This window comes from Bos grunniens, chromosome 11 (assembly GCF_055505025.1).
Source record: "Bos grunniens cultivar Pamir isolate PY7600 chromosome 11, Bosgru_T2T1.0, whole genome shotgun sequence".
Taxonomy (NCBI): Eukaryota; Metazoa; Chordata; class Mammalia; order Artiodactyla; family Bovidae; genus Bos; species Bos grunniens.
The window spans coordinates 11,873,659-11,898,392 of NC_141175.1; the positions used below are offsets into that span (position 1 = coordinate 11,873,659).

Sequence of the window (24,734 nt, forward strand, 5' to 3'; positions counted from 1 at the left end):
CCAGACAGCCATTTTGCTTTTTTGCATTTCTTTTCTATGGGAATGGTCTTGATCCCTGTCTCCTGTACAATACAAAGTACCAAATCAAGATGAATTTCCAAGTGAGAATCACTTGATTCTTGAAATTATTTCCTTTTGCTTCCATTTAATTACAAAAACTACGTTGGTCCTTTTCTGTCCTTTTTTTTTTCCCCATGATCTTTCATCTCTCTTTCCAGGGACTCTTTTTTTTTTTTTCCACTCTCTTTGCTAATATGCTCAGAAATCCCAGCCATTTTCATAGCTTTAATATTTATCTTTATACAGATTATATCAGTGTATTTATTATGTGTGCATATAGTATATGAATACATATATGTGCATATGGAATAATATATATGCATATAGAATAGTATATCAAAATAGTATGACAGACTGCTCAAACCTGTCTTCTGAGATACAGCCCTGAATTTTCAAATTCTGGTTGATGGGCAGTTCTCTTTGTATAGCCCATTATCTTAAATAAAATATACCTAAAACCTGAAAGTTATGTACTATCCCCAAAGTATCTCCTCCTTTACATCTCTTTTTCTCTGAGTAGATCTCAACTCTTGTTTCGAGTCATCCTTTCCTGAAATCTTAGTCATTTTTGACTCCTCCTTCTCCTGTAATTAAAATGCAGAGGTCCATTAATTTGACCTTTTCAAGCTTTCTCATGTCTTTTCTCTCATTCAGATTTCCACTATAACATTCAGTTATTTATTCGTTAAATAAGTATTTGTTCAAATTCTATATATGCTAGCATTTCTGCCCCCCAGCAAGTAGGAATTATGTGGTTTCCATAATTTAACATAGAAATGATAGGTCCCATTAAATACTTGTGAAATAACTCGCTAAATGAAAATATTGGGTTGAACCATAAGAAATTATTGTTTTTCTAGGGTCAAAATGGTCAAGTGTCAGCAATTTTGTATACTAAACAAAAATATTTCTGATATGAAGGAGAAAAATACATATCAAGTTACTCTTAAATAGTAACTTAATGACAAGTTCAAGTATGTTAACAGTAATATTAACATGAGTACAGTAATATTAATGTGTATAATTAATGTTAACAGTAATATTAACATGTAAAATTTTGTTTCTTCAAACTATGTAACTTGACTTTTCTCTTATTTGTTTACCAGGAAACACGGAATTATCCAGAATCATATCCACAGCTGCCAAGGGATGAAACAGTGGAGAACCCTCATCTCCAGAAGCACATTTTGGAATTAGCATCCATTCTGGATGTGCGAAACGTGTTCCTTGAGAATACCATAGACGACTATTAAAGCAAAAATCCTCTTGTTGAAACACGTTTTCATTTGCCACAGATTTTAAATGGTGCAGTTTTCTAATGTGATGACAGATACATAGTGGTGTTATTTAGTTTTTATTTTTCAATTTAGGACCACCATTTTAAAAACAAACTGAAAAAATCGTTCAAACTTTTAGGGTAACTTTTAAAATACAATCTTTCAGGTGTTTTATTAAAACCTCGATTAATCTTGGAATTTTTATTTTTTGGTTTTGAGGTATGGGTACTTACCTCTAACATCTAATTCTGCACTCAAATAGTTACTGTTCTCACCCTGAGAAGAGTAAATCATTTATTTTTGTATAATGAGGAAAATCCAACTCTTATACTTGGACCTTATATGTGTGGATTTGGAAAATACATAATTGTTCACAGAAGTGAAACTAGCCAGCATGGACTACTCAAAATCAAGATCATAGCCCTTCCATAATATTTCTTTTCATTCCAAGTTAGTATCAATAGATAGAAAAATGTGTGATTCTTTGAAGCATAATCAAGTTATAGTTCTTGAAAGTGTTTAATTCGTTTAAATGCTGTCAAAATTTCAGAAACTGTAAAGCATTGATTTGTGTCTGAAAAGCTAAATCTTTAATTGGGGTCTTTAGATGATAAATATCATTTGGAATGTGTGAGTCCTGTGCTGTCATGATATATATTTGCATATTTTGTTTTCTTTGTAGTTTTTGAATGCTGGAAGTGAAAAGGAAGTGAAAAAGAGCAGCTTTTAAATCTTTCCGTCAAAAAAATCAGATTGTTGGTTTCATGATCCAGTGTTTCCATAGGAATTCCATTTAAACTCTTATTAATGAGATCAAGTTTGAAGGCTATATAGATTGAAGTTTGTGGCATACACTGCAGAGTTGGTCATCTTTTTGCCTGGTTCAGATTGATGAAACTTCAAAGTAAGTCAGAGATGTTATTAATATTAGTTGAGGGTAACTGAATTTATTATTTAACCTAAAATGGAAGTTGCTTTTGCATTGACAATTTGGAAGTGAAGTTTTTAGAAACTCCATATATTCACTATTTTCTACTTCATGCACAAGTTTTTTTTTATTATTTTATATAGGACTCGGTGTATAATATTTATAAAGATTTTTTAGTTGTTTTCTTCCTTTTTATCCCCTTCATAAAATTCACAGGCACTAGCTATGATTTCTTACCCCTCTTCTGACTCCACAGCTTTCAGATTGAGAAATCTATGAATCAGAAGCCCTTCTACCTAATTTTCCACACAGGCTCACAGTCTACCTCTGGCAGTCCCAGGGGAAATGAGGTGTGTGCTGTTGGTGCCTCTCTACTATGTTCCTAGGGAAATTTTACTGTAATATTTTAAACTTGATTTTCATTTCTGACATAGAGAATTATTTGGATCTAAGTTATGCATATACCTGTTCCACTTTGTTGATTTTTCATCTGAAGTCTTAAAGCTATTGTTCTGGGGTTGGGGGACTTTGTGGGTTTTTTAATTAACTTTTTAAAAGTCAATTTTGTTTGTTATTTTAAACATTATTTCAGAAGTCTTTGGAAAAGCCCCAAAGAGAGATTTTCTTTGCAAGTGGGTTTTCATTGTCAGATAAGGACTACTTTCTTGTTTTTTCCCCCAGTACGTTACTAAACTTCATCATTTTCTTTTCATAACTGTTCACCTGGACTACAGCAATAGATTATCCTTAGTTATCTGACCTCTTGTTTCAATTCCCTTGAAGTTCTGTGCCAGTAATGTTCCTAACAACACATATTGTCCTGTTCTCTGATGCTTAAAATAATATTTATCACCCTAAGCTTTATCCTCACCTGATTAACATAAAGAACAGTGGTTTGAGAACTGGGAGATCTGAGTTCTAATCCTGGCTTTCCTGCTAACTAGCTGCTTGTCCTTTGACAAATGTCTTCATGTCTGCTTTTTAGCACTCTGGCCTGTTAAATGAAGGCTTTGGCCCAAGATTCAATCCAGTTCTCTGGTTCTGTAATTTGAATTCTTGGTTCTGAAAGACTGATTTTCCCACCCCTGCCGCTTGGAAAATTGGTTTCCCTTATTATGATGTACACAGTATTTCCTTTCCTAGATCATTTTTACCTAGTTTTTGTTCAAGAAAATATTTGAGTCCCACTTATTGGTTGTAGAAAGTAGTTCAGAGACTTTCCGGAAAGAAATTAGAGGTTATGTTAGTAGAAACACGTTTGTCTAAGAACAAGGGATCTTAGAAATCACAGCCAGTGTTTAGATGATGACATTCCTCCTTAAGCTAATAGTAGTGTAATTCCTTACCAGTGGTGAAAAATTTTAAGTGAACTGATCTTGAGAGGAAAGCTATACAAGAAAATTCTAAACTATTGTTTCATTCACGTGTATTGAGCAACAGCTGTTCTCCAGATTTGGTCCTAGGCATTAGTCAAACAGACAAAGTAGACTTAACCATCCTCGTCTTCATGGAGCTTATATTCTAGTAGAAGAAATCAGGCAATAAATATAATACATAATTTATGTTAGAAAGTTTTAAACAGTATGAAGAAAATTTAAGAGTGTGCTAAGGAAAATGTTTCCTTTGTTTTTAGAGAGAGAATAGAATTTCAAAGACCGATCAAGGTAGGCCTTCTTGGAAAGGTTACATTTGTGCAAACATGTCATATTCCTTTGTCTTTTCTTTCTTTTTTTTTTTTTTTTACTTTTTATCTTTAAAATTTGAAACATGCACAGTGTTTAATGAGTGCTCTTGGACCCATTACCCAGCCTCTACATTTTTTTTTTTTTAATATATATTTATTTATTTGGTTGCACTGAGTCTTAGTTGAGGCATGTGGGATCTAGTTCCCTGACCAGGGATCGAACCTGGGCCCCCTGCATTGGGAGCCCAGAGTTTTAGCTACTGGACTACCAGGGAAGTCCCCCAGCCTCTACATTTTAAGGCCTTACTTTAATAAAGGAAGAGGAAATGAAAAAGGACAATCACTTAATGGTAAGGTCAAGATGGCAGTGGCAGAGAAGAATCTCATTTTTTTCAATGTCCTGCCCCCCCTTTATGAATATTAAAATGGCAAATCCTTTATTTATTTTTAGAATTCATAGAAATTTAAATTTTGGAATGAAAAACAAAGCAAAGCAATGGGAAAGAACACTTTTTTTGCTTTCAAATCACACAAACTCCCCTCCTGGAGATTCTGATACAGACTCTCACCTCACTTAAGAATCACTATAAACAAAATAGTATAAAAGTGCAAGAAGTAAGTTATGTACAAATAAAGTGAAAATTAAATACAAAACAAAATTAAGCACAATGAAATTGTTTTCTTTATCTATATGTTTCTGAAGTTGGTAAAGCAACTGTCTTCTTTGTTTTACAGAAGAGAAAACTCAGACCCTCAAAAGTTGTCAGTTTTTTCCATAAAGATTGAGCCAGAACTAAAACTCAGATCTCCTATTCTCAGCCCAGTCTTTCCCAGTAGCTCAGGTTACTTTCTATGACAAACAAGAAAGAAATAATTAGAGATTTAGATTTTGGCACAAAAGTTATGGTATTTGTTTAATATATCAAATATTGAAACCAGTAAATCAGTCCAGCCCTAGCAAAATTTTATTTATTAATTATTTTTTAAAAATCCACAAGTCAGACATTTTATCTTTGATTTTAGCCAGGATATATTCGTTGTGTATGTATATATGTGTGTTTTCTTCCTAGGAAGTGGTGCTCTCAAAAACCTCTCAAAGCACATAGAATTTATTGTTCTCTTTATATTTTTACCAAGTTGAAATGTTTTGAGATTATAAAAGGAAAGTGCAATCTAGTCATGACTGAAATTTTCCTAGTAAAGGATCTGAGTTTTATTTTTTTCTCACTGTGGCTACTATGCTTTGTTTTCTTCTTGCAGTAGAATTCCCTGTAAGACATTAGGTGGTTATTGAACTGAATTTCTTTGAGGTAAAGGGAAAAGCAACAAATCTGATTTATATATCAATTAGGGGAGCTTTTGTTGGTATTCTTTTCCCAGTTTAATCTCTGACCTGTGTGAGTTAGTAACTTTCTGTGTCTTAGAAGGGTTTTGGACTCAGTTGAAAAATCTTGTACTTAGTTATCCACAGAGACTTGTCATCAGTCTGATAGAGAACATTGTAGACAGGAAATATAGTAAGGTACCAAGGTCCGCAAACTTGGCTACTGCCTGTGATTCAGAACCACCTCCCCACCCTAAGTGAGTAAACAGATTTGATATGAATATGAATGTTATGAATCTCCTGGTGATATTTTGGGTGTTTATGTTCCTGTATGTGTGTTTGGAGAGTATTAAGGATATTTACATTGAGGGCTCTTTTGTTGTCCTTATTTATTTTAAATTCTTATTTTATTTGCAATGGCATGTATATATTTTGGTGATGCTGAATGCAATCTCTGTGTATACTTTTTGTATATATGTACATAGCTGTAAATATATGGTATGCAATGATACAGTATGTGTATATTATATACCCATACCCATTGTGGGCTGAATTTATTTAAGTTCTGTGAGGACATCATAGTGGCATTGTTCATGCTGCTGTATTAGGTTGTGGCTGTATCTCAATCATGAGCCTCTATTTTGAGGGGCTTGTGTTTGGGTAAAATGGGCTATTTTGGAGTTGAAATTAGGATATGAAGATCTTAACAGAAAGCTGGATATTCTTAGCTTTAAAAATCATCTGCCAGTTTTCATTTAAACTGATGATAAATTGTGATATAAACCTGAAAAACCTAAGTATGTGAAACTGAGACACCAGCAGGTTCTTAAGCTATATTAGTCCTTTATTTTCTTGACTGTAGTTGGGTATTATTACTTAGTAACACATGTATTTATATTGAGAATCAAGGGGCAATGGAAAATACTACTTTGATCACATTTCAAAATAGATAGGAAATAGGGAAATGTTCCTAATTGCCATTTTAATACCTGCTACCACAGTTTAATTTTGGAAGAATTTTTTTTTTCACTAGTGTGTCTCATTTTATATGTCTCTATGAGGCAAAAAAGGGGGCATTAGGTAGAAGGCTTTACTTAGGTGGGGTCGAATTTAATGAGGAACAGGAGGTTGATAAACCTGTATATTTGCAGCAGCTGTGATTAAGTTCTGTCTTGGCATTTCTAGCTATAGATTTTTCTTAATTGGAATTGCATATCAAAGATGAGTCCACTCATCTGCGAAAATGCTTCCAGTGAATAAAATGCCTCCAGATGTATTTCTTTGTCTCTGTGAGACCACTGTGTTCTGCAAATTGATATATTCACGCGTGAAGCAGGATTCTTAACAGTAGGTATGTGGCGTGCTATATATAAAAGCAGGGCCTTCAAACCTCTCCCAAGAATGACAGGTACGGGAGGATAAGAGGGTAGTTTGTATGTGCAGTGCCAATATGTGAACCTATGGAAAATCATGGAGATCAGTGCTCGGCTCCTCCTGTCTTCACTGGGCATGTTCATTTGCATGGAAGAGTGTAGGAGATGTTTTAATATACACTTGAATATATTCACCACAAAAATTAAGTGGGTTTTTTTTTTGCATGATAAAGTATAACTGCAAAAAACTGTTTACCCTATTGTTCTTCAGAAGATTAAATCCATCTGATCCAACTTGAAATTATCTTAAAAAGTCAGAAATCAATTCTGCCATCCCCCAATATGTTATGTTTGCCTCTTCACTGTAGTTTTAATATAACAGCCAAGTAGTCATAACACTTCTCAATTAAAATATTACATTTCAAATAGTTATAATAACTTTTTTCTTAAGCACATAAAATTTGGCAGTGTACTATTTCTGAGAAAATCAGTGAAAACATTCATAGTGTCTGATGTTTTAGTAACCAAGTTATTTATTGCAACTGGAGAGTAGCAGAGCAGATGTTATGCTATTTAAAATTCATGGAACTGACTCACGCTTAACGTGGACATTGATTTGAGAAGAGCAGCAGCAACAGAAAGTGTAGTAGATGAGGTTGACATTATGACTGTGACCTCTGGCTCTCTAACAGTTGTCAAGCCAGTTACTTTGCAGTTAAATAAAAAATTGCTTAGAAAACCACGCCCTCTCCCCCTGTTCTCCTGCTGTCTTAGACATCGATACTTTATACCTGTTCATGCTGTACCTCCAATCTGTCACTGGATACCGTGACCACTTTACCTTAAAAAAAGTTTTTTTTTTTTTAAGGCAATTCATCTTACTCAAACTAGAATTTCAAAACATAGTATTATACTGTGTTCCAGCTTCACTGAATTTTTGAACACAGAGATTTCTTAAACATGCCTTGTGTTTAAGGAAGAATAACTGGTATGTGAATGGAAACAATCACCTTTTGAAGGGAAGGATGTCAGAATGGTGCTGGAGGGACATGCCCTTAAATGAGTATAAAGACAAATGTAATAAGTGGAACTAGTTTGTTGATGCCATAGAAATATTTCCTTTGGAATTCTGTAGATATGAATTGTTTTCTTAAGCTAAAATTGATATTTTTCCCTTTATTGGTTTGGTGTACTATTGACTTTTGAGAAAAATTCCATTTAGTATAACATTGTTCCTTAATAACTGAAGCACCATTTCTTAATTTAAAAATATTTTTGTTAATTTGTGTTTTTTAAAGTTATTTTTTAAATTAATTATCAAACTATTCTAAGCAGTATGATTTTTTAAAAAAACATATTTGAACAAGACTTCAGAGATTTTTAGTACTTTGAGATATAGTAATTCTGCACTCCAGATTCACTTAATCATCAAGCTGGAATTTGGTCATAGAACAGACTATAAATTGGGAATGTTTTCCTATTTTGGTGGTTAATTCCTGTCTATATCGTAAGACAATCATCTTTTTAGATGTAGTATTGTTTATTGAGATGTTGGTAATTTCAGGGTTCAGATTTTATTTTACTTTTCTGATAGGCTTATGAAATAAAAGTTAATAGCCTGAGGGTTTATGTCACTTTTCAGAATGAGATGGTAAATTATAGCTAGCCTTCCTTTAGGCGTGCAGTAAACATTTGAAATTTTGTGTTATATCACTAATATTCTTTTCTCTTTTGAAACTGTTGTGAATGTCCACTTATCCATGATTGAAAATTAACATTTGTAAACATTATGATTTGACCCCTAAGTCTTCTGAAACATCAAATCAGTGAGATCAACCATTGTAAAATACAAACTGGTCATATATGTTAACCCAAAGTAATCATTTCCAAACGATATCAAAATAAACTCTAAATACAAAAACCTTATTCCTACCCTTCTTTGCATGTTACTTTTTTCTAGATTATGTGTTGTGATGTATTAAAAATCTGCAGGAAAAATTGCTTAAAATATTTTAGGGCAATAATTTTTATTCCTATTTCTTGCAGAATGAGTTTTTTTTAAAAAAAGAAAAAACTCTTGTTTACCTTTTATTAAAAAGAACTCAATGGTTCAGTAAAATATCTTAGGATTTTATGTTTGTGGCTTTTTATAGTTATGTGGTTACATTCCTTTTGTCCCATAGATCATATGGCTAGTTCTCCAGCTGTTTTTTATTTATTGTTTTTTAATAAACCTTGCCACTCAACAATCAGATATATTTTGGAGGCTTCTTCCTGTCAAAGTAGAAAGGTTTTAGGTAATAGGAAAGGCAGATGCAATGTCCTACATTTTCATAGTAGAGCTTACAAGTGAAAGAATTTATTCAAATAGGTTATCTTCACTGTGTAGCACCAGTAAAAGTAGTGGTTTCATTAATCATTGAATGTGATAAAGCAGTTTTAAGTCATTTCCTACTTAGCACTAAAGAATTTTGTCATTTCAGGCCACATTATTATTTTCTCTGAGTAGTTTTCCATTGTAAGGTTGAATATCTTTTTATTTATATCATCACTAAGGGTTAAGATAATCAAATAGGAATTAAAATGTTATACTTGATCTTTTTTCCCTGAAAATAATTGTGAACCTATTGTCTATATTATGGATATTAGGCAGAAATGCACTTGTTTCGATCATAGAAGAAATTACATTTGGAAAATATAATTATTTGATTTTCTAGTGGTGTGAAATACTTTTTAAAAATTGTGCTTGTCTGTAACTGAAATGTTATAGAATTGTACACTATAAGGATTCTAGAGTTATATTTATTAGCTCTCTTTGAGAGATTGAAGCACAATAATTTTCACGTAACCGTACTTACCAAGTGCTGCTAATCTGTCGTGCAAATGATGAAACTATTTGGTTGCCTATCTAGCTATTCACAAATCACTGTAATCCTTGAAATGTAGTCTTGTTGCTCATCTGTATTAAATTTTGGGTATTGTGGGTTAATACTTTAGAACAAAATCCATCAGCTCAGCTCGGTGAGCCCAACAAACCGTTTGGATTCACTAGTTTTATATGTGTTCTCAATAGAATTACATTTGAAGGGGCTATTTACTACCAGTGACTAAGGGGGAAAATTACATTGTCAATATCATTTGACTTGAACAATTGTGGTATTGTAAAAGTCTTACCTGTTGTGTTTCTAAATTGCTTAAGCCATACATACTCTTAAGGATTTTTTTATTGTGTTCCTTCTCAGCAGCATTTTTCTGCTATGTCTGTTATGGTTAATATGTCATAGATTTTAGAAATTAAGAAGTTACCAAAACATTTTATTTTCCTGATCATCACTTTTGACTCTTGTGTGATATGTGATTTGTCATAAAGGATAGCAAGCCTTCTACTACTTCACTAAATGAATTTCAGAGTAAACACTGTGATTCTGCAGAGGATTCAGTAGGCCCTTGTTTTTCCAATGTTTTCTTCTGTTACATGGTGCCTACCACCTTGAGGGGCACTTAAATACTAGAGGATGAAGAGTTAAACATTGTTTTGATGTTTATTGAATAACAAGATTACAGAAGATTTGATTTTTGTCATCAGTGTATTGAAGACATTTTTGCATTGATAAATGTTCTCTCTAGGAATGTGATTACATTCATCAGGTGTGAACTCTTGTAAATGAATTTTGTATCTTGAATTCACATATATATTAAGTGTATCATCAATATAAAAATAAACATTAAAATTATTTGCTTAAAGTTTTTGTTACTTCTTCACAATTGCTAACAACATAAGCGCTAAACTGGACAGGGTTTGCTTCTTTTCAGGTAATTCTTCAGACAGTTGAAACCATTTGAGGTTTAGGATTCCTTGGTATTGTTGCAGTAAATTTCTTCTGAGTCCTAGTCTTGGTTTTTTCCCTGCCCTGCTCCTCGTGGTCAGAACTGGGACATGCTGAGGGCAGGATTGTTTCAGGGAATTGAGATAAAGCTGCTGGCGCTCCGGCTGGTGTTGGGTTTGGGCAGAAACACATAGAGCTTCAGTGTGGAATGTCTGCCTCAGCTGGCGTTGAGTCCGGAGACCCGATGTAGTTTACCAATTTGTACTGTACCTTTGTACAAGGCAGTTTTACCTGTCTGGACTTCCTTCATCTGTCAAAAGTTGGAGGCCCATTCGTGACTAGTGAAATGAACGTAGTGTGCTGACACTAGCGTGGTTTTTCTAATGATTCAGAGTACACTATATGAGATCAGATCAGATCAATTGCTCAGTCGTGTCTGACTCTTTGTGACCCCATGAATCGCAACACGCCAGGCCTCCCTGTCCATCACCAGCTCCCGGAGTTCACTCAGACTCACGTCCATCGAGTCAGTGATGCCATCCAGCCATCTCATCCTCTGTCGTCCCCTTCTCCTCTTGCCCCCAATCCCTCCCAGCATCAGAGTCTTTTCCAATGAGTCAATTCTTCACATGAAGTGGCCAAAGTACTGGAGTTTCAGCTTCAGCATCATTCCTTCCAAAGAAATCCCAGGGCTGATCTCCTTCAGAATGGACTGGTTGGATCTCCTTGCAGTCCAAGGGACTCTCAAGAGTCTTCTCCAACACCACAGTTCAAAAGCATCAATTCTTCGGCGCTCAGCCTTCTTCACAGTCCAACTCTCACATCCATACACGACCACAGGAAAAACCATAGCCTTGACTAGACGAACCTTTGTTGGCAAAGTAATGTCTCTGCTTTTGAATATGCTATCTAGGTTGGTCATAACTTTCCTTCCAAGGAGTAAGCGTCTTTTAATTTCATGGCTGCAGTCACCATCTGCAGTGATTTTGGAGCCCAGAAAAATAAACAGTTTCCACTGTTTCCCCTTCTATTTCCCATGAAGTGATGGGACCGATTGCCATGATCTTCGTTTTCTGAATGTTGAGCTTTAAGCCAACTTTTTCGCTCTCCACTTTCACTTTCATCAAGAGGGTTTTGAGTTCCTCTTCACTTTCTGCCATAAGGGTGGTGTCATCTGCATATCTGAGGTTATTGATATTTCTCCCGGCAATCTTGATTCCAGCTTGTGTTTCTTCCAGTCCAGCGTTTTTCATGATGTACTCTGCATATAAGTTAAACAAACAGGGTGACAGTATACAGCCTTGACGAACTCCTTTTCCTATTTGGAACCAGTCTGTTGTTCCATGTCCAGTTCTAACTGTTGCTTCCTGACCTGCATACAGATTTCTCAAGAGGCAGATCAGGTGGTCTGGTATTTCCATCTCTTTCACAATTTTCCACAGTTTATTATGATCCACACAGTCAAAGGCTTTGGCATAGTCAATAAAGCAGAAATGTTTTTCTGGAACTCTCTTGCTTTTTCCATGATCCAGCGGATGTTGTCAATTTGATCTCTGGTTCCTCTGCCTTTTCTAAAACCAGCTTGAACATCAGGAAGTTCACGGTTCACATATTGCTAAAGCCTGGCTTGGAGAATTTTGGGCATTACTTTACTAGTGTGTGAGATGAGTGCAATTGTGCGGTAGTTTGAGCATTCTTTGGCATTGCCTTTCTTTGGGATTGGAATGAAAACTGCCCTTTTCCAGTCCTGTGGCCGCTGCTGAGTTTTCCAAATTTGCTGGCATATTGAGTGCAGCACTTTCACAGCATCATCTTTCAGGATTTGGAATAGCTCAACTGGAATTCCATCACCTCCACTAGCTTTGTTCGTAGTGATGCTTTCCAAGGCCCACTTGACTTCACATTCCAGGATGTCTGGCTCTAGGTCAGTGATCACACCATCGTGATTATCTGGGTCGTAAAGATCTTTTTTGTACAGTTCTTCTGTGTATTCTTGCCACCTCTTCTTAATATCTTCCTCTTCTGTTAGGTCCACACCATTTCTGTCCTTTATCGAGCCCATCTTTGCATGAAATGTTACTTTGGAATCTCTGATTTTCTTGAAGAGATCTCTAGTCTTTCCCATTCTGTTGTTTTCCTCTATTTCTTTGCATTGATCGCTGAAGAAGGCTTTCTTATCTCTTCCTGCTATTCTTTGGAACTCTGCATTCAGATGTTTATTTCTTTCCTTTTCTCCTTTGCTTTTTGCTTCTCTTCTTTTCACAGCTATTTGTAAGGCCTCCCCAGACAGCCATTTTGCTTTTTTGCATTTCTTTTCCACGGGGATGGTCTTGATCCCTGTCTCCTGTACAATGTCACAAACCTCATTCCATAGTTCATCAGGCACTCTATCTATCAGATCTAGGCCCTTAAATCTATTTCTCACTTCCACTGTATAATCATAAGGGATTTGATTTAGGTCATACCTGAATGGTCTAGTGGTTTTCCCTACTTTCTTCGAGTCTGAATTTGGCAATAAGGAGTTCATGGTCTGAGCCACAGTCATCTCCTGGTCTTATTTTTGCTGACTGTATAGAGCTTCTCCATCTTTGGCTGCAAAGAATATAATCAATCTGATTTCGGTGTTGACCATCTGGTGATGTCCATGTATAGAGTCTTCTCTTGTGTTGTTGGAAGAGGGTGTTTGTTATATGGTAAAAGACCCCCTTGATGAAAGAAGAGAGTGAAAAAGTTGGCTTAAAGCTCAACATTCAGAAAACTAAGATCATGGCATCTGGCCCCATCACTTCATGGCAAATAGATGGGGAAGCAGTGGCTGACTTTATTTTTCAGGGCTCCCAAATCACTGCAGATGGTGATTGCGGCCATGAAATTAAAAGACGCTTGCTCCTTGGAAGGAAACTTATGACCAACCTAGACAGCATATTAAAAAGGAGAGACGTTACTTTGCCAACAAAGGTCTGTCTAGTCAAGGCTATGGTTTTTCCAATAGTCATGTGTGGATGTGAGAATTGGACTATAAAGCAAGCTGAGCGCCGAAGAATTGATGCTTTTGAACTGTGGTGTTGGAGAAGACTCTTGAGAGTCCCTTGGACTGCAAGGTGATCAAACCAGTCCATCCTAAAGGAGATCAGTCCTGGGTGTTCATTGAAGGGATGATGTTGAAGCTGAAACTCCAATACTCTGGCCACCTGATGCGAAGAGCTGACTCATTTGAAAAGACCCTGATGCTGGGAAAGATTGAGGGCAGGAGGAGAAGGGGACAACAGAGGATGAGACGGTTGGATGGCATCACCGACTCAATGGACATGGGTTTGGGTGGACTCTGGGAGTTGGTGATGGACAGGGAGGCCTGGCGTGCTGCGGTTCATGAGGTCGCAAAGAGTCGACACGACTGAGCGACTGAACTGACTTTAGATTCTTAAAACTTTTCTTTCAGTGACCTGGATTGCAATATAAAACGTGTAGCCTACAGTAGATTACAGGCACAAAACACAAGTGACAAAGCGCGAGTTCCCAACACTGACTGATGTATGGAGCCACAGGCTCCCGCGTGAGGAAGGTGACAGGGACATGCAGGGTGCAGACTAGGATGCAGAAAGGGAAATGAAACTCTGGGTCGGCCCAACGCAGCCACGACCTGAGGTTTCTATGAGACAAGCTGGCACCACCGCAGCCATCGGTTCTTTCCCTTTTGCCACCAGGCTCCTACCACTCCCCCGCTCCGCACCGTCCCCTATTTTGGAAAAAAAAAAAAGGAAAAGAAAGGCTTCTGCTACCCAGTCTTCCTACGCAGGTCTGGCCGCTTGCTGACGTGGCGGGCCGGCCTCAGCGAGCGGCCAGGCCCGCGCCTTTGCCCGCGCCCTCCAGCGGTTCCGGTCCAACCGCCATCCCGAAGCTCGCGGAGGCCGCGCTCGGCGCATGCGCGCGGTGGGCCAGCCCCGCGCGCAGCCACTTCCGGCGCTCTGGTGGAAGTGCGGTTCCGGGTCGCTGCTCTGCTCGCCGGCCGGCCGTGGGGGCTGGTGACGCGGGCCGGCGCTCACGAGAGGCCCCGGAGGCGGGGCTCTGCCGGCTGCCCAGAGAGCGGCAGGTGGGCGGGCGGGGGCCGGAGACGGGAGCAGGCCTCTATTTCCCTCGGTGGCCTCGGTGTGCCCCCAAAGCGGCGCCGACTGGGTTGCCCAGGACCCAAGCCGGGGGGGCAGTGCCAGGGTGCCGGACAGGGCGAGGGTGGGGGCAGAGGCGGGCTCTTCGGCCTGGGAATCTGGAACCTGGGGTCCCGGAACTCCCCCCCTCCACCGCTCACCTGCGCGACCTTAGACAAGTCACTCCTCATTTCTGGGTCTCAGTTCCCCTGCTGTCAAGTGGGAGAGACATTGGGTCCCTCCTGGCTTTGACAGTCCACGTACGGGCGGGTCTGGGAGGAGCCTGAGTGAGTGGGATCGAAACTGCCGTGGCAGGTGGCTGGCCCCCCGAGCATTTGGCAGTCGTCTTCCAACTTTGCCGTCCTTTTTCTCAGCGATTTTCTGAATGTGAATCAAGGCTCTGGGGTTCTGGCCAGGTAAATAGTATGTGACTGTCAGAATCAACTGAAATAAATACTGGCCCTGGGAAAACCTTAATCTCATTGAAGTTGTCGTGCTCAGGGCTCCCAAGGCGAAATGAGTTTACCCGCTTACTACAATGAGAGATTCTGTTCTTTGTGCCTTTAAGTGAAACTCTCAGGCAAATCACAAATGCAAAGACCAGGGTGAGGGAGGGTAGACCACTGAGGATTATGGTAATGACAGGTTTTCTCTCCCCCCACCCCCCACCTTGATCCTTCCTGCCTCCTCTTCCACTCTGCCCGTCCCCCCAACATTTTGACCTTACACTTGAGAGGAAATATCCAATGCATTTTATCTTTGTCTTCATGCAGGACAGAAAGCTTTGACCTCCAAGCTGTTTTAAATCTAATAGATAAGCCAGGTGAGTAGGTGGTTTACAGACACTGAAGGCAAACTTTTGAAGAATTGCACAGACTTAAATGGATGCTCAGAAGTGGTAAGCAGTCATTTGTAGATCTTAGAGCTTCCTCATTAGAGGTCTTAGAGCAGAGCTTAGATATCCGCCAGAAAACATCAGAAGTTAAGATTGGAACCAGAATGTTAATGTTTCATGCATGATGGGAGGAAAAGATGTTTGAATCTGGTGTGTAGTATCATGGAACACATTGTACAAAAAAAGAAACTAACGAGGTAATTTTAATCACTCTTTAAGAAAACCACACAGCATTTCCAGGAAACATTTAAGGATGTTTCCTGATACAGTGCAGTTGGCTGGCTTTCCTGTTTTTTTTAGAAAAAAGTTGTCAACATTTTCTAGTGAACAGCTGATTCCACACCATCTTGGAACATCAGAACATTACATCTTTTCCCTGTATTGAGTTACATGTTTTTGTCTAAACTGTAGTCATACTTAATATTATTAGGGGAAGAATTCAAAAACATTATGTTAATGTTTCCCCTGGGAAATTTTGCTTAATGTGTTGTATGCCACAGCCAATGTGATGTAATTTAAAAAAAGAGTAAAGACTTGTGGGTTCCTGGGTTCCAAAGCACTGCACTTTAGCCACACAATCTTTGGCATATTACTTCACCTCCCTAAAACTGGATTTTCTTATCTGTATATGCATCTGTCACACCTGAGTGCTTTGTAAATGTTTAGTAATTGTGTCCTAGTAAGTGTGCATGTAAAATTATGAAACTTAATTTTGAAACCTAAAGCTTAACAAAGCAACCCAGATAGGAAGTTTCTCTGATGTTTAATTAAGAGCTCTCTTTCATCTGATTTATAGATACTCCTGTGCCACAGACCTTTGGCCTTCATTTCAGTGGGAATGCAGCTAGTTTGGATAACTGGGCCTTTTTAGGCACCTGTCTCGGAATTCCTGGTTGCTGGCCTAACAATTGTTGTAGCGGTCAAGCACTGGTCATCAGTGTAGGAGAGCCACACAGCAAAATGTTTGCAAAACTGAAGAAGAAAATTGCAGAAGAGACTGCTGTCGCTCAGAGGCCAGGAGGTGCTACTAGGATCCCACGATCAGTGAGCAAAGAGTCCGTTGCCTCCATGGGAGCTGACTCAGGAGATGACTTTGTAAGTACCTTCTGTAGTTCTTAATATTTGGTACAGCCTCATTATATTTAAAAAATAGTATTTCACAGAATCATTCCGGTAAGTATTTTCTTTTAAAATTGCAAAGATGATTTGTAGTTTATATCTGATTCTTCTTACTCTGAGGTGCTTTTCTTTTTTTTTTCGCGGGTCTCTTTCCATATTCTCTACTTTCTCCTCTTGTACTCTTTTTTCCATCTATATAAAACCTTGTGCATCATCTTCTGTATTCTGTTTCTCAGAGTACTTTGGCCTGTTGTCTCTGCACGTATATATACTTTACGTCATTGTTACTTAGTGAAGTCTGTGCATTTGGCATGGAATTAGCCAGGGAATTACCACAGTTTTTATGGGAAAATTGATGAAAAGATGGCACTGATGGCTGCACTTTGTCCCTTATTTGTAAAGTATCTTTGTAGTTGGAAAGATTTGAGAATGCTACTGTGTTAAGTAAGTATCATGCCTTGGGATTAAAATTGTGTCTGTGGCATATGACAGGATCTTCTTAAAGTCAGATAAGTTAAAAGAAGTTATTTATAAAGCTTGATATATGTAAAAGAATGTATATAATGTAAATATATTGTATAGGGCATAAAAATAAAATGAATGCTTTTTAAGTCTGTCACTTAGGCAGAGAGCTAGATTTTTGTCAATACTGTGTGTTCCTTCCTGGTTCCCTTCCCTTTCCTCCCCTTCAGATAACCCATCCTACAGTTTGTGTATATTGTTCCTTTGCTTTTTAAAATATCCTGCCAGATACATATATATTCATAAACAACCTGTTGCTTATTTTCAGACTTTGTAAGAACAATGCACTGCGCGTGGCTCATTTATTTTTACTGCTGTGTAACACCCTGGCATTTGAAAAAGGCCACAGTGGGTCTCTGTCTTTTACTGGTGATAGATACTTGAGTTGTTTCCATGGTCAGATGAGTCGACCTCCTCTCTTATACTACCTGTTCAGGTCAGATTACATGGCAGAAGCTATTAGGTTATTGGGGTGGAATAATAGATTACCAGATCTAAATTACTGGCTCCTGTATTGAAGAGGAAATATAAATGCACATTTGAGCACCAGGCTGAAGGACGTAGTTTTAATGCTGAGTTCTCTGGCAGAGGTACTTGCCTTGGCATCATGCTGACTCGCTAAGTGAAGTCTCTCATCTCAAATGCATTCCAGATATAGAAATTGGCTTGAATCCAGGAAATACTTTGCTGTGTGACTTCTGAAGTTATCTGTTTGAATTTATTCAAATTCTGATTCTGATCCTCACTCCCTGTCTCCAGACCCTTGATTTCCATTACATATCTCTCTCCAACCAGGCACCTTTCCTCTGGTATTTCAAGTCCTGAATGTATTAACTCTATTTCCACCTTTGCACCTTTGTCCCCCAGGTCACCAGCAAGAAAGCTTGGCAACATTTTAGACTCTTCTTCACTTCTTGGTGTCTAGTCTGTCAGCAAGTATTTTGGTTTCCATCTCCTGTCTCAGACTTACCCTTTGTACTCCACTTACTAGTAGTCCATTTATTGTTGTTTAATTGCTAAGCCGTGTCTGACTCTTTGCAGTCCCATGGACTGTCGCCCACCAGGCTCCTCTGTCTGTGGGATTTCCCAGTCAAGAATACTGGAGTGGGTTGCCTCTATTAACTCCCCAAAACAGATCTGTTCATGTCTCTCCAATGCTTCAAACTTCTCTGTGGCTTCCCATCATCTTCAGGATGAAGTGCAAAGTCATTGTTATGTATAATGGTTAACCCCTGTGGTTGTGACACAGCTTACCCATCCACCTTATCTCACTCTACATTCCTACACCCTGTGCTCCCTCCATACTGAACTTACTGTACTTTATGGAACAGACAACTTTGCATCATGCCTACAAGTGTTCACATATGCTGTCTCCTCTCTGGAACTTCTCCTGTTCCCCTCCTCTCACTTCTGCATTTTTCTGGCAGATTTTGTTCATCCTGCAAGACTTGGCTCACATGTTGCTTCCAGGAAGCCCTTTTGACCTGACCTGCCCCCTCACCCCCTCTAACCTTCTTCCCTCCTGGCTGTATCTGTCTCTTGACCCTCTCATCCTCTGTAATAGCACCTATTACACTGCATTGTTCCTGATGATTTGCTTCTTTGTCTCTTCCACTAAACTGGGAGCTGCTTGAGAGGCAATAGAGTAGTGGTTGGGAGCCCAGGTCAGGTTAGGGAGGCAGACCTGGGTTTGATGGCTCTTCTGTTATTGTGTAACCTTGGGCGAGTCTTTTTCACTTTCCTGTGCCTTAGTTTCCTCATCTATAAAATAAGAACAATACCCATCTTTATTAAAGTCTGTGTGTTGCAGAGTCGTGGGGGGAGGGTTCTCCCCTAAGTTCAGTTATTCATTAGAAGAGTTCACAGGACTCAGCATATAGTGTTATTCACTGCTATCATTTATCACAGGGAAAACATTTATTACGAAGCATAATTAGCAAAGGGAGAATGTGCATGGGCAGAATCTGGAGGGAAGCAGGCACAGGCTTCCAGGAGTCCTTTCCAGGGGAGCTGCCTGGCGCACACTTGTTTCCCTCAGCAAGGAACTGTGACAGCACGGGAGAAGATGTTGTCTATCAGGGAAGCTCAGTAGAGACTCAGCGCTCAGGAATTTTACTGGAGGCTAGTCTTACAGGCACCTTCTGCCTAGCATTTACCACAATTCCAGACTTCTAGAAGGAAGACACGTGAAAGGGTTAATAGCCTCAGTAGGGAGGCCAGAGGTCCCCAAGTGGCAGGAGGAAATAAACTACAAGTGGCAAACGATTTTTTTTCCTTTTTCTTTTCTCTTCTAATCCTGTGTCATCATGGCGACAGCTGGTTCTGCCTGAACTTAACTTTATCTCAAACCTTGAGCTAACCAATGCTTTTTTTCTCATGGAAATGTCTTTCTTAAGCCATGTTAATGAATTTTGTATTTGCTTGGAAATCTGCCTTTCTTCAAGATTCATATCCATTGTTTTATTGTGGGTGGGGGGGTGACTCACCTGTGCCAGTGCTATCTCAAAATGCATGTTGGAGTGAGGGGGTGAGGGGCCTGGTGCAACTCTGCAGCTTGCTAGCAGGTATATAACTTCATGCTGAAAACTAACAAGGGGGCACTCTTTCTGTTCCCTTCTGATGTCTATGTCAGAAGCTTTCTCTGTCTCTTTTTATACTTTAATAAAACTTTGCTGCACAAAAGCTCTGAGTGATCAAGCTTCGTCTTTGGTCCCAGATCAAATTCATCTCCTCTGGAGGCCATGAATCCCAGCGTCATTCACAGCTCATAGCAGCAACCTTTCACGTGTTAGGCATAAATCACATTTTTTGTACAATTGGTTTAGGTACCATGAGCCATTCTTACCAGGAATGGTGAGAACCCTTGTAAAATCTAAGTTCCTGTGGGCTAGCCAGGGGGTCACCTTACAAGCCGGCTTTGCCAAGGACAGCAGTCTCAGGCCTACGACATGAGCTCTTTTCTGCACAGTGTGTGAAACACTTAGTAGTGCCTGGCTCTTAAGCACTTAGTAATTGGTAGTTGCTGCAGCTGCTGCTGCTTAGACAGGGACTCCTTTTCATCACTGTTCGCAGTGCGGACAACAATACTAAGAATAGGTGTCTCAGTGCCGATAATAATCATAGTTTCTACTGCTGTGTATTAAAGCTAATTATGTGCCAGGCTCTGTTTTAGACCTGACAAGTTTTGATTTGTTTACCTCCTCGTCACAGCTCTGTGATGCTGATTATGTCTGTTAACCACATTTTACATGTGAGGAAGCCAGTGCACAGAGAAGTTGACCAACTGGTCCAAGTTCTTATAGATTATAAGTGATGATGATGTAACTTTAGCCTGGGCCTGCCACCTCCTGAAACCCCCTTTAACCATTCCTGTGACTGGGTCTCCATAAATGTTGGATGAGTAAATGGGTAGATGGATAAATAAATATTTAAAATGAATTTTTGAACCACTCATTATTTTGCCAATAAATGGGGAAGACTGAGGACTGGATATTAGATACTATTATTTTTAATTTTGTTAGGTGTAATAATGGTATTGTGGCTATAAAGGAAAATGTTTTTATGTTTTATAAGTGTTTGTCAAAAGTGATTTATAGTACTATAATAAAATTTGATAAAACAAATATGTGAAAAATCAGCAGTTGTTAAAGTAAACCACTCTCCCTACTCTTACGTATTTTTAAAATTTTATAATCAAATGTAGGAAGATAAAGTGATTTATTTATTAGCAGTAGTAAACGTTGCCCAAAGTAATAATAGTGCCCATATGTTTTAATAATCTAGATTATTGGGAAAATTTGATGTCTCATTAATATAATAATTAACTGAATATATATTTTCTGCTAAAGGTTTTGACGCATTTTAGAACCATAGATTGATATCCCTTTGTTTTATAGATGAAGATACTGAAACTTTATCAATGTCAGTGATAGATTCTTTTTTAAAATATTTGTTCATTTATGGCTGCATTGGTTCTCAGTTGTGTCATGCAAGGTCTTCGTTGTGGTGTTTGGGATCCTTCACTGTGGCACACAGGCGTAGTTGCCCTGGGGCATGTGGAATCTTAGTTCCTGGACCAGGGATCAAACCCACAGCCTCTGCATTGGAAGGCAGATTCTCAACCACTGGACCACCAGTAAAGTCCCAGTGACAGACCACCCAGCCTTCAATCCCTTGCTAAAGAACCTTCCTCCCTTTACCCCAGGATTTTACCTTTGGGAAAATAAAGTGATTTACTTTTTCATCTGAAAATATATTTTTTGTGTTATGTACTTGGTACAGTATGATCATTGGTAGCTCAGCTGGTAAAGAATCTGCCCACAGTTCAGGAGACCCCAGTTCGATTCCTGGGTCGGGAAGATAATGGATTTGTTTCCCACCAGGTATTCCAATACCATGTGCACACACACACACACACAATTTATCTATTTTGCATCTTATATCTCCTCACTTTATAGATGGAGAGACTGTTGCTTCTTCTTTATAGGTAGAGAAGCTTTTTAGTGATCACTTAACGGGTAACCAAACCTGAAATAAGAGTTGTCGATTTCTGGTTATGTGGTCTCACGCTGCTAAAAATCCATATATGAATACAGCGTCTCTGTCTCAACAGGCTTCTGATGGAAGCAGTTCCAGAGAAGATCTTTCATCCCAGCTTTTGAGAAGGAATGAACAGATACGGAAATTAGAGGCCAGACTTTCTGGTATGTCCAGGAACTCATAAGAAGCAACCAAGGGAAAATTGCCTTGCACCTGACCCTCTCTCCCTATTAAAAAGCCACATAGCATAACCTTACAGTTATTCTAACATATTTTGATCTTCTTAGTCAAAAAGAAGCAACTTGTACCCCCTTTGTTTCCTTCTTTTGTTAGTGTATTGAATAGTGTAAATCCAAAACTGAAGTTTTAAAGTTAAAAAAAAACTTATGTTTTTCTGCTCCTGAGATTTCTAGCTGTGGATATAAATGTATTAAAAATTATATGTAGATTTAGCCATCTTTCTCCCATTGGCCAAGCTTGCTTCAGGTGGAAAGGGCTAGGGATAGCGTTTTCATGGTTTGGGCTATAAATACTGGATTCTTCAGCACCAGACACGGTTTGGTGCTCCATTGCCACTTGCTCAGATACATATCACCTGTGTAATATCATTCTGGGTCTTTGGGCTGCTCTTTAGTGGTATTTCAGACTTCAGTGCCTGTATAGAAGCTGTAACTCTCATTATGTCTTTTGTGTGCAGTTTACAATGTACACAACTCCCATTATAGTCTTTGCCTGAGCAGGGCATGTCTTTGATAGAGTTGTGAGTTCTTACTTTGGTTTCTGCCAGTGGATACATTCTGAAAGCTTCAGCCTGTGAAGTGGTCAGTGGTTTCTGTGTTTGTTTTTGTCCCTTGGCCTTAGGCCCATTTGACTGGAATGAAAGCACCAGACTACAGAATTCACCAAGTTGTGTGTGAGATATTTGTGTGTGTCTAGTTATCAAGGCCCGTAGCGTAACTCACAGCTACTAGACAGCCCATTATCTCATTTTGTTCTCACTCTAGCCTAACAAGACTTAGTGAGATTAAGGTCACACAGGTAGTAGGTGGTAAAGCTGGAATCCAAACCCAGATTTGCCTGATGCTAGAGTCCCTGCTTTTCACTACAGTCTGCTTGAAACTCAAGTGTCATTATCCTGTGACCTCTGCCTGTAAGCAGTATCAGTAACAGAGGTGAAATAACTTTACACTTGTTCAGTGTTGGGGAGAAAGCTGTAAGGTAATATGCATCTTCCCTAAATTGTTTGGGCTTGACTGATGTTAGAGAAGGGACAGGCAAGAAGACTGACAGTAATTAAGTGCATTTATGTTCTAGGCTCAGTATGAATAAGAACAACAACCACAATAGCAGCTACCCTTTATTGAGCATTGTATCCCACTTGCCTAAAGCACTTAGTTTATTATCTAATTAAGGCAATAGAACATTTCATTTATTATCTAATACATCCTTTGTGGTAGATACAGTTAATACCATAATTTCATAAATGAAGAAACTAATACTTAGGATCAGTAATTTGCTTAAGGTCTCTCAGCTCAGGACTGACTCAGTTGGGATTTGAACTAGAGCCTGTCTACTTTTCCACTATGCCATACTATCTTCTTTGGCTACCCAGGTAATTAATTCTGACTTTCACCTTCAGTATGGCATAGGCCACTCAGTTCTGTGGCTGACTTGATTCTAGGGAGTTCAGTGCTTTGATTGCACAGGCACTGCTGTGGTGGGGGTTTTGCTGTTGTCCTGACCACTGTCACTCAGTCGTGTGGACTGTAAGTGAGCTGTTCAGTGAATTCCTTTGTCTGTCCTACTGCCAAGAATGGGAAGGACAGTGCAAACTGAGATTTGGATTTCAGTAATGACAGAATAGTGGTTTTTGTGGCAGGGCATTTGTGATGGCCAGACCAGGCCCAATTCTTGTTTTTTCTCCAGGCTAAACAAACCTGCCTGTCTGTAGTCAACATTTACACTGTGGGTAGTTTGTACTATACTTGTTTGCCTGTGTTGTTCATTGTTAATGGGAGGCTGTCTACCCAGCGCTCCTTAACAGGAATGGTTTTCAGGTTGAGAAAATCATCATCATTTTCATTCATTTTTTTTGTTGTTGTTTGTTTTGTTTAATTAACTTCCTTTCCTGATGTTTGTCCATGCCTGGTATGTGCGTCACACTCCTCACCCAAGACTATGCTGAACAGGTCCGCACCTTGCAGAAGATAAAAGAGAAGCTTGAAATTGCCTTAGAAAAACACCAGGATTGTACGTATTTTTTTTTCCTGCTTTTTTCAATTTTTCCAGGGTTTAGTTTTTTGAAACAAAACAGTAGTGTGTGGTTAACTTTGCCTTTCATCATAGCTCAAGTCTTTATTATATGAGTAGCATACTTCTTAATTGAGTTGATATAACATTTATTTGATAGTTATAAGCATATAATTCATACTTATGTTGTCTTATGGGCATGTTTCTTAGGAGAAGGATGTTATGTGTATCATCCAGTTAACTGGTTTATGGGCTGCCCTTAGATTTTAGGAAAATCTAGTGCCTGTCCATGGGCCTAGATTAAGAAACTTTGGTTCTAGCCATAGCTTCGTAGCTGCTATGTTCAATAACTGGGGGAAATCTCTGTCATCACTCCTCCAACAATGGACATACATTTTGTTTAGTTTATCCTAAGTTATATGTTTTCCTTTGGGTTCAATCCAAGAAAGATGCTAGTAGAAGTAGAAAGTTATTTTTTATGGGTATAATATATGCTAAAAAAATATTTTTTTAAGGAAAATAAAGTGAAAGAAAGGTTTGTTTTGCTTTGTTTTGACTTTTGTTTTAATTCTATTGCATAGTAGTAGCCATCACTTAGCAATAGCGCTGGTATTTTCTGGCAGGCTACCTGACTCAGTGTTCTATCACTGTATCATTTTAAAAGCACCCTTTGACATCTTCCTACATGTGTATACTTGACTATAACAACAGCAACAACAGCGACCAACAGGAAATAAGCTAAAACAGAACTGAGGTTTATTACTAAGGCCAAAAGCTTCTGGGAAAGTCAAGAT

General features: G+C 38.7%; 2 protein-coding genes across 12 annotated transcripts in view; both read left to right on the forward strand.

The window, feature by feature from the left end:
- The window catches only part of SCAI (suppressor of cancer cell invasion), a 121,229-nt gene extending 116,319 nt beyond the window's left edge, over positions 1 to 4,910 (forward strand). For 4 of the 6 annotated variants that reach the window (XR_015136344.1, XM_086325225.1, XM_086325226.1 and 1 more), the window contains one exon: positions 1,167 to 4,910. Coding sequence is in view for 3 of the 6 variants with exons in the window: in XM_086325225.1 (XP_086181351.1) it covers positions 1,167 to 1,313 (147 nt within the window). In the remaining 3 variants the exon portion in view is untranslated. The remainder of the gene's footprint in view (positions 1 to 1,166) is intronic. The other 2 variants (XR_015136343.1, XR_015136342.1) reach the window with 1 other exon arrangement.
- A 9,475-nt stretch (positions 4,911 to 14,385) lies between these two features.
- Positions 14,386 to 24,734, forward strand: part of GOLGA1 (golgin A1) — a 43,997-nt gene continuing 33,648 nt past the window's right edge. For 2 of the 6 annotated variants that reach the window (XM_086325219.1, XM_086325222.1), the window contains exons 1-5: positions 14,386 to 14,563; positions 15,389 to 15,513; positions 16,307 to 16,605; positions 21,764 to 21,854; positions 23,866 to 23,940. In XM_086325219.1, the coding sequence (XP_086181345.1) occupies positions 15,501 to 15,513; positions 16,307 to 16,605; positions 21,764 to 21,854; positions 23,866 to 23,940 (478 nt within the window). In that variant the 5' untranslated portion in view covers positions 14,386 to 14,563; positions 15,389 to 15,500. Of the gene's footprint in view, positions 14,564 to 14,712; positions 15,032 to 15,388; positions 15,514 to 16,306; positions 16,606 to 21,763; positions 21,855 to 23,865; positions 23,941 to 24,734 lie in introns of those variants that run through there. The other 4 variants (XM_086325223.1, XM_086325221.1, XM_086325224.1 and 1 more) reach the window with 4 other exon arrangements.